Source organism: Lathyrus oleraceus, chromosome 5 (genome assembly GCF_024323335.1).
Source record: "Lathyrus oleraceus cultivar Zhongwan6 chromosome 5, CAAS_Psat_ZW6_1.0, whole genome shotgun sequence".
NCBI classification, from domain to species: Eukaryota; Viridiplantae; Streptophyta; class Magnoliopsida; order Fabales; family Fabaceae; genus Lathyrus; species Lathyrus oleraceus.
The window spans coordinates 306203457-306214024 of record NC_066583.1 but is presented as its reverse complement, the minus strand read 5'-3'; the positions used below and the strand labels follow the sequence as shown (position 1 = coordinate 306214024).

At 35.8% G+C, this 10568-nt stretch overlaps 1 protein-coding gene across 1 annotated transcript; it reads right to left on the bottom strand.

The window, feature by feature from the left end:
• Nucleotides 1-1089: 1089 nt before the first annotated feature.
• On the bottom strand, nt 1090-5068 carry LOC127084177 (uncharacterized). Its single transcript, XM_051024576.1, has 9 exons — nt 4552-5068; nt 4321-4459; nt 4068-4189; nt 3690-3893; nt 3433-3492; nt 3042-3180; nt 2010-2128; nt 1688-1918; nt 1090-1522 (listed from the first exon to the last, which is right to left on the bottom strand). The coding sequence occupies exons 1-9, from the start codon at nt 4969-4971 to the stop codon at nt 1328-1330; spliced, it is 1629 nt and encodes a 542-aa protein (XP_050880533.1). The 5' UTR covers nt 4972-5068; the 3' UTR covers nt 1090-1327.
• Nucleotides 5069-10568: the final 5500 nt, after the last annotated feature.

The window sequence follows — 10568 nt, the reverse complement described above, 5'->3', positions numbered from 1 at the left end:
ATTAGTACAATAATTCGTGACAAAAGCACGAATAAGGGGATAAAATTTGAGAATAATACTTATTGCCAATGGTGTCATTCATATTTTTGAAAATTTAAAAATAATCTTAAGCATTCGGACATACATCTTCAGACACACTCAAAATCACACATGTCTTCTCTTTTGAGTTTCACCAAGTGTATGAAAAAGAATAGTCTGAAGATGCATCCCTATATCATATTTGAGTGAATTCAAGATGCATCTCGTTTATGAAATTGTTATTAACACAAATGATTTAAATAACTAAGTGATATTTCCGGAAATGCATCTTCGAAAATGCCCTGCGAAAAAATTGATAAAACACCACTTTGCATGAGCTGCTTCTTTGTGCTAAAACAAGAAACCATAGCAAAACCCTTGAAAAAATTTATGTCATTCTCAATCAACTTTTCAACACCAAAACATCATTCTTGTATTTCATCACTTTAAAGGGAGTAAAACAAACTGGAATTGCAAAAGAAGTGACACCAATCAAAAATTAGGATGTTGAAACGAGATGACATTGGATCGAAAAAATATGAGTGTACGTTTAAATTGCTCGGTTACTGTATGACAGATGAGACATTGAAATTTAATGTGATTTCCATTATACATAATCATGTCTTGGATGACAAGCTAACTGATCATCCCATTGTATGTTGCCTTGTGTTTGAGGAGAGAGAACTTGTTTCGAACATGACATTAGCCATGGTGGCTCCAAAAAACATACTCAAGAACTTGTTTCGGACATGATATTAAACATGGTGGCTCCGAAAAACATAATGGGAAATCTCACTTGACTAATGAACTAACAGAGATTACAAAGATGCATCTCCGAATCAACCTTTCGTACTTATAGAGATACATTTCTGGACGCCGGAGGCATTTTAGTCTTTTCACGGTGGTGCGGAAGAACCCTTGAGAATGGAAAGGGCAATCCCCAATTTTGGTAACACATGAGCCATTAAAACAAACACAGTTTTCAAGCTTGCCAGATGTGTATTTTTCAAACAAACCCTTATCTGGCCTCAATGTACATTTGCTAAATCCAATGCAATTTTTAGAAAGTAGTGTGAGAAGAGTTGTTCTCTATGCCATTGAATTCTGAAAGAATGGTTATATAATGTCCAGTAGCCCAGGCTATTTGATCATAATTGAAAAGGTAAGATGACCCAGAACAGCACAACAAATAATTATAAAACAGAACTTATCCCTACTGACCCAGATAGAGTTAGTTTACATGTTTCAAATATGTTGGAAAAAAACATGCTGAAAATTACCGAGTACCGTGTAGGGAGGAAGGCGTTTCCTATTTACCAATACAGAATTTGCTAAATATATTTGATAAAACCTCCTCTGATATATCTTCTCCACTTATCTGTCCAAGGGACAACGCAGCATCCCTCAAATCAATTGTCCAAAAATCCAGAGGTAGTTCCTCCTTTATTGATGATTGTAATCTCGTAAGTGCTTCCTTCGTCCGAACAAGTTGTTCACATTGTCTCTGCAGCATGAATGTGTCAGACAGACAGACAAACAATGACGCTTATCTAGACATTGCGCTTAGTTATGAGGCTTCTACAACATCAATTGATTTCTTCCTACTCAAAAGGTTAAAAGAATTGAAGTTCGTGAGAGAAAGAGAGAGAGAAAGCTAATTTTTCCATACCTGATTGATGGTCCATCTGTGACCCCCAGCAGCGATGCCATCCATGCCTACAATCTCTAAAACTGCCCTCTCTAAGTCTTGTAATCCTTGACTGGTTACAGCACATGTAAACACTTGTTTGCTGAATATTTCGTGGCCGTAACATCCTTTGTCCCATTCAGTCTCGGCACAAGGCTCACAATCTATCTTGTTGACCACAAGGATTACTGGGGTGGAAGATCCAGTTGAATTCTGTTTTTACAAAAAGATTTAATAAAGATCCAGGCTATATTTCTATCTATATCAAATAATATTAAATATAAAGATGATTGTGCGGCGGAACCTTAGCAGATTGAATCCTTTCAAGAAGTTTGGTGTCTTCAGAAGTCCACCCTTCAACAGCACTCACAGTCATGATTATTAAATCAGCACCTCTAGCAACGGCTTCGGACCGCTCTACACCTATTACGAGGATAGATACATGTGGAGCAATATGGTTAAAGTTACAAAACAGTGATGAGCATGCACAGAACTAGATACCTCTAAAGACTGCTAAGTCAAATCCGGCAAAGTTGGGAACCTTAACTAATATCATTTGATTTTCCAGGAATTCCCATTTCAAAAAAACCCATAAATCAGAATTATTTGCAAGCTTAATGAAAAATATTAAGCTGTTGGTGGTGATACTTATTTCTTTAGTTCATAAAAGAGTACATTCAAAGACATCATAAAATGACTAAATCACTATGAAGCACGGATATCTCTAGGATTAGGCGTGTCGCGCTGTCCAACACTTGTATAGAACTCGTACAACACATGACGGAAAACTCAAAAAGTGACCCCCAAAAATAGTTAATTTTTTGAGTCGACACTTCTTGAATTGGTGTCTGACATGACACTCATATGACACATGTCGAGCAATTCAGACAAATGTCCCTAAAAAAAGTTTATTTCTTTGCTTCGACATATCTTATACATTTGTTGGACAAATCTCAAATACATTTAAAAGTGCTAAAGATGAGTAAAAGCAAAGTTGATCAATGAAGGGTTAACAACATTAAATTCGACTAGAACATTATTAACTTTTTCAATAGTGATGGATAAATGAAGGTCAAATGCTATCGTATATGTAACAGTGTGAGTGTCATGTGTTTTTTACATTAGTGGTGTCAACATGTCTGTTTGTGTTCTTGTTGTGCAAAGTGTCGGAGTCCGTGCTTCACTAGTGCTGTTTAATTTCAATTGTAGACAATAGACATTCTAAAATCACAGTTGATGGGCTACCAAACAATCTGTAGCATACAGAAAAGTGAAATCCGGTGCAACAAAATATTATATGCATCTTGATCTTAAAGGAGGAAAAGGAAAGGCTCACCTATTTTTTCCACAATGTCATCAGTGTCCCTGATGCCTGCAGTATCGAGAAGGGTTATGGGGATGCCGTTGATGTTAATACTTGCTTCAATCACATCTCGAGTGGTTCCAGCAATTTCTGTAACTATTGCTCTCTCACTCTGCATGCTACAAGAAACCATGCTCAATAAGTTAAGTAATCATGAAGTTAAATATGCCAGGATGATTTCTACAATGGACTCCTATACCCAAACACACAAAACATCTACTAGTTACAGCCCTAAAGTAATTATGGACTTCAGAAGCCAATTAACTATATAATAATAAATAAGTGAATTATTTCAATCTTCTAACTCCAAATCAAATGAATAAATAATCAAATTATATAAATAAGTAAAGTAACTGGGACATACTTTGCTCCATGCATTAAGAAGGCTTGACTTGCCAACATTAGGACGGCCAACAATTGCTATCTGCGAAAATTTCATATCAAGATTAGTAACAGGGAAGTATAGAATTGACATCAAGAAATTCATAGAAAAATAAACCCGCATAGAATTGCTTTAGTTAAAAGAGCAGCGCTCTACATCTATTACAAGTTACAACCTAAGGGCACTTTATGAAAAATAATCACATTTTACGAACCCAAAAGCTATATTCTGTATTATACCTGTAATCCAGATTGCAGAAGCTTGTCATAATTTGACGTTTCCAATGCATTCTCAACATCTTGTGACATATGTTGTATTTTATCCATAATCCCATTCAAATCTATAGGCGGCATCTCATCTTCAAAATCCAGACGAGCTTCAATCTCAGTGAGCAAGTCAATGCACCGACTTCTCAATGATCTAACAAGAGATGAGAAACCACCCTGCCCGAGAAAATGACATCATTTTCAGCAACGAAAGTAACAACAGGGACATCAAACACAAACAGATGAATCCAATAGACCAAGTCTCACATCACATCACATCTAACACAAGCACATAACATATTGATACATTAATTAACAAGAAGAAGAAAACAAAATTTGAGCTGGACATGCCTGGATTCCTTCCAACGCAGCATCGGCGGCAGCCACAGATTTGGCCGCAATCAATTTTCCAACATTTTCAGCTTGGGTGAGATCCAAACGACCATTCAGAAAAGCACGAAGAGTAAACTCTCCTGAAAGACCAAAAGATCAATCATCAAATGTGATACACACAACTTGCATAAATAAACATCAACTAAATAATGCATAATATAAATATGAATATCACAATGCAGAATCTATTAATAACAAACAACAAACAAACCTGGCTGAGCAAGTGTTGCTCCAGCTTCCAAACAAGTCCTAAGCACACGACGCAAACAAACTTCATTCCCATGACATTGAAGTTCAACCACATCTTCACGCGTATACGATCTCGGTGCTAGCATCGGCACCGCTAAAACCTAACAACAGAAACACAATCATAAATTTCGAAAAATTGCATCACAGAAAACCCAAACACAACTCAATACACTATATCAACTAACTAACTAACCTCGTCAACGATGTTTCCATCGGAATCCATAACAACGCCGTATTCAACAACATGGCTAGTAGGCTGCCACTTATTCCTTACCGGTCGAAAAACTCGTCCCGCGATAGACACCGCGTGAGGACCCGAAAGGCGGACGATTCCTACAGCGGCAGGTGGACCGCCTAACGATGTTACAATGGCTGCAATTGTTGTCGAGTTTACAACATCGGTATTGTCGTTCTTAACTAACCGTTCGTCTTCCTTTGCGACAACCTTGTAACTGTAATAGTTGGTTGAGAGAAGACGGTGCCGCAACGTGGCGCGACGGTTGAAAAGAAAACCAGTTGGTTGGGGTGGTGGAGTGAAGAAACAGTTGTGGGTGTTGTTGGTGTGGAATATGTGACGAAGAACAATGCGGAAAGAAGCAATAGCCATGGCCATTCTTCTAGCTTTGAGCTTAGTTAGTGCTATCTGTTCCTCTCGTTGTGTCTACTATCTATGGACTTTTTTTCTCTCTTCACCTAACCTCATATGCTATGGGTCACTAGGCCCATTTATCTACGCGATCAAATGGGCTAAGAGACATATGCGACAAACTGATTCTTTGTTCCGACAAGGGAGGAAATTATAATAACAAAGAAAAATCATAAGTTATTTGTAGCGGAAAGTTTGAGTGTCCCTTTCGATTGAGATCTGTGTTGAGTGATTGTGGTTGGAATATAAAAGTTAAATGTGTTAATCCCAATCATCCTCTAATTGAGAATTTAAATGATAATGACATATTAGGTAGATTAAAACCCAAAGAAAGATAGTTTATAAATAACATGGCAACATGGTGCCGAGGTATATAATGGATGTCTTTAAAGATATGAATGTTGAGAATATGATAAGTGTCAGGCAGTTGTATAGAGCAAGAGCTCACATTGATCTATTATTATAGGTTTATTCCAGGAAATATAACATTTGTTGAGCGTAATTCATAATGAGAAGTATATCTGTTGGACCATAAATAGAAAGGACTCCAATGTTGTGGGTGATATATTCTAGACACATCCTGATTTTGTGAAACTTTTGAATATGTTTCATTTGATTTTGATATTTGATTGCACATATAAAACCGAGAGAAAAACCCAATTTGTCAAGATTTTCAATGTACCCAATCATACATGGGACCTACATGGGCTCCATTAGCTAGCTTTCATTAAAAAATAGCTTTAAAAACTTTAAGTCTTGCATGCCTAGTCTACTCTTGATAGAGCATCTTGAGGTGTTTGGTCATATTAAATGTTGTCATGTTTTTATGATGTTTTTGCAATTTAGAGTTCATAGTAGCCACCATGAGGCGGACAACTTCTAAGACATCATTAACACGTTTCTTTTAAGCATCATTTTCAATATTGGGAGCAGAACTGAGAGGTTTCACTTCGGAACATGTGTCTCTAAGACATACAACTATTTCTCATGTTTGAGGACAATCCTTAAGTTTCGGTATCAATTTAGAAAATTTGTCCTAAACAATTATTACTTGTCAATGATTGATCGTAAAATGTTTTTGAAGTGTTTGTTAACATGGTATTATACATTTCAAAATTAATAAGAAATAATACAACTCTCAATTTTTGTGAGTTCGGCGAATAACTTCTTATTTTAATCCATTATATCGATTATTCTCAACTCTTGCTTTTAAATCTATGTAATATTGTTATAATTAATTTAGTTAAGTTAAACTCAATGTTTAGAAACTGGATATTACATTTATCCAACCGTGTCTTACTAATATATAACATGCACCTCACAAAGGATGAGTCATACATTATTCAATACTAGTTTTAATCAGTGATAAATATTGGAAACTTTAAACTTAATATTTATTTTGAAGGAATTTGTAAGCAATTTGATCTCACTGACTTATTTATCATAGAAATCGTCTCTCACATGTATCAACATATATTCACATGCATCAACATACATATAAAATAAAATGACACAGTTATGAACCCATACACAATTGTTTCATCAAACCAAAGGAAGAACCTATGTTAAACATATGAACGATCTATTCTTCTCTAAGTTAAACATTCATGGTCGTCCTCATTTATCTTTTCTTCTTATCTTTCTTCACTATATTACATATTAATACTCGTTTTACGTAAGAGAGAATGAGATTAAAAAAGAAACGAAGTTAGATATAAAGTATAAGAGAAAAGAACGACGCACAAATCATTTTTTAAAATTCTCAAAACAAAGAAAAAGAAAAATTGAGGCCATAATCACTCACCACAAGACAACAATAATAAACATACTTTTATTATTATATATTACTAAAAAAAATAATTAGATAAACTAAATTAAATTATGGAGATTGATCACATTATGCAGAGTAAAAAATTTGTGTCATATTTTGCATCAACACTTATACATTTAAAAACCCTAATCGCATAACTCATGTGCCATTTACAAACTCTATTTGTATGATTTAGGACAACGCAACTCTTGCATTGTCACAAACCATAATACAATATGTTCATACTATAAAAAAAACATAATAGTCAACTATTTAATATGTTTGATCAAAATGTTGTAGCTTCACTTTACAAATGTTGGTCACAAAGCATGATTAACATTGATCATTCAAATGTATAACAATCATCACACTAATTGTAACAACCCTTATATATCTAGAATAATATCATACAAGTGTTAATTATTGGTACTGACACAATCATAAGTGCATATTGGCATCATTTACATAATTGACCAATTATACGAAAAATACAACATATGGTACAAGATACGGAAAGTGCCAAAATAAAAGTAAAAATCTAAGATCTAAGTACAATAATCGTCATCGTACAAGATTCACAGCAAAAAAATCATAATAACTGCATCCCTTGAAACATCAATGCACAACATTTCTTGTATACTAAACCTGCAACCAAAACCTGAAAAATAACAATAATATTGGGGTGAGATGATAATCTCAGTGAGTTCCCATATCCTATGGGTTCACTCGCTCTATAGGATTTTCTAATCGCATCCTAACTCAAGTTTTCGTCTCTCATTACTTGTGTATCATTCACACAAAATAACTAAGACTCGAGTGTCTAAGGGATATTCACAGTGTATGGAAACATGTCACATGAGTTATCATAACTCAAACAATCGTTATTCGGATTCACGAAACATCAATCCCCGAACAGACCTACGTCTAAGTCAGACTCGGTTCAGGCATGCTCGTATGATTCGACTTTCACGGTGGATATTAGGCCCTCTATGGGACTTAAACCCAGTTCAAGTGACCATCACCCATATGGGACTTGTTAGTTGTAAATTTACGTGTCGGGTTTTTGTTATCGTATCCACAGGGATTGTAAGATATCACCGTCGTTCGATGGTTGTATTAATCTTAGCTTAAGTAACAATAGGGTTTTGGTTGGTTGTCACGTTATCTTGCATAAAAAGGTAATAAATTGCGGTAAAAGTTTTGGTTTGAATAAATGAGAAATATTGCCAAAGTTAGGGTTCGATGATCACTTTGCATGTATTTGTTCGGTCAACAATCATATAAACTCCTTTAGATGATAAATCATTTCACAAAGTCCTCCCAATATGTTTCTCTCGAACACACATTGTGAGTTTTCCCATTTTGATCCATTATTTCTCTCGAACACAATCTATCAAAATGACAACTTTTTGGTTCAACCTTATGGTGAACAAAATCATTCATTACTATCTCTAGCTAACAAACAAGATTGGATGAAAACCTAGGTCAAGAGTTGGTAAACATCTCTCGATCACAAACCAACACAAAGAGTTTTAAATAGAAACAAAGTTTTCATCATATATTCACCATTAAAGAGTTTACACATGAAGATCCTTACATTTACACACAAAGCTAGTAATCACCTACATCTAACCTTGACAAATGGATGACTTAGCTACTCATTTTCATGGTAGCTTGGTCGGCAAGTTTCGGAAGAAGGTTGATCAACATCCAAGTCGGATAATCGAGATTGGATGGGAATCCACCTTCTTTTTGTAGAAGATGGTTACAAGATGAAAAGAAATGAAATTTAGGGCATAAAATCTCCCAAGAACAATGCTGTAAAATATCTCTAAGAAAGTACAAAAGTGGAAAAATTAGGTAAAACTAAGGTATGGCTCTCAAAAGTGGCACCTGCTACTTATAGAGCTGTACTGGGCTGTCATGCTCGCTAGGCGAGCAGAATGGCTCGCCTAGCGAGGGTCTAATTGAGGCACCAGAGGCCCCTGCGCCCAGAGAAACAGCCTACTCAGACTGTCATGTTCGCCTAGCGAACAGAACCTTCGCCTAGCGAAGGTCACGCTTCAACCCTCGCTCCAGCGAGGTTGAGAGGTTTGGCTACTAGAATGCTCGCTGGGAACTCGCTAGAGCCTCGCCTAGCGAGTGAGTGCTGGCTGCGCTTTTCACCAAAACTGAACGAACTCGCTACCACCTTCGCTAGCAGCTCGCCTAGCGAATTTATTGATATTTTACTGGAGCTTTTCGCTAGCAGCTCGCCTAGCGAGCAGGCTGATGAATGCTTGTTTTCTTTGGTTCCTTTGCCAACTTTCTTGTGTCTTCATTTTCAATTATTTCATGCCTTCTTCCTGCACAATAACACACAAATCAAAGGTACCAAGATCGTTTATCAATGTAATGCATTTCATGTAAAACAAAGGTGGTTTTGACAATTTAGCAAGGAAATAGAGTGAAAGATGCCCACATATGATAGCTCAAATAAGCATTTTTGGGCATCATACAATGTCTAACAATCATAAATGGTAATGTGGAAGCATAAAGATCACTAAGGGCTTTTCGGTTGAAGCTTGGTTAGGTTAACAAACAAGGGTCATTTCTAAGGCCATTGAAACGAAAGTGCCGATGCAAAAGAGACATTCACAGTATATTATTCACACATCTCGACTTTGTTTCATTTGTTTCTTATTTGAAACCTTCACAACTCATATTCCACAACTCAATTTTTATTTTTCACTATTTTTCTTCCAAGCAAGCATTCATTTTCATTCTTTTCTTTCACATCATATTTACAAAACAGATGTTTCTTTTCTATATTTTTATTTTCAATGCTTGCTCGGTTTTTCTTTTTTTTTTTTTCAAGAGTTGTGGTACTTACCGATTCTCCCCAACTTATTTCTTACTCACCCTAAGTGAATGCTCTTAACTTTTTACGGCAAAAGAACAATAATCAAGATTTTTCGGGTTGTAAAAAAAAGATTTTTGAAATCTCGCTTTATTTCAAGCCGAGATTCAACTGTTTAAGCTCAAAGGGGTTAACAAATACTCTCTCTGCTCACAGGTAAGTTGTTTTTGGATGTAGTTGTGCTCGATAAAAAACAAGTGTCTTGATCATTTCTAATTGCTTCCACATATTCACAATAATAAAAGACAAAGCATGAATCAAATGAATCAACAAAAGTTATTAGAATCCAGCATTTAAGTGTACAATGGAGGTTTCCTCACAATTTGTGGTTTTAAGTTCTAGATGAAACATTCATTCAATTATGTTGCAAAAAGACAATATTCAATTTACCAAAAAGAGTAAAGTTCCTAATGCATTCTATCATTCTAGCCGAAGGTAACCATGTACCTTAGCCTCATTCACTTGTTTATTCTTATCATTCCCATCCAAGCTCGGATGCACCTTCATTGGGTACTTCTTTGAGGAGCAACCAATCTAGAAGGTTTGCCACTTAACCAACCAAAAATTTATTAAACAAACAAAATTAAAAACATAAATAAATAACATTACTGAAAATTTAAATTGTTCATGGGGGACAAAACACCCCAACAGTACAAAACCAAACTCAAAATACAGAATCCGAAACTACAATAGAAATAAACATAAAAATGAAAAATACAAAAACTTAACCCTCTAAGGGCTCAGAATCCTCTTCGCTACCGGCTTCAGAACCGGTAGCCTCATCATCCTCAGCATCATCATCATCATCAGCAGCAACACCTGAAGACGCACCAGCGCCCACCCCCTCACCATACA

Excerpts from the sequence above, each read along its gene's own strand:
- LOC127084177 (XM_051024576.1), bottom strand. The coding sequence starts at position 4,971 with ATGGCCATGGCTATTGCTTCTTTCCGCATTGTTCTTCGTCACATATTC. Across the intron at positions 4,460-4,551 it reads ATGGAAACATCGTTGACGAG|GTTTTAGCGGTGCCGATGCT; the intron begins GTTAGTTAGTTA and ends TTCTGTTGTTAG. Across the intron at positions 3,493-3,689 it reads TTCTGCAATCTGGATTACAG|ATAGCAATTGTTGGCCGTCC; the intron begins GTATAATACAGA and ends AAATTTTCGCAG.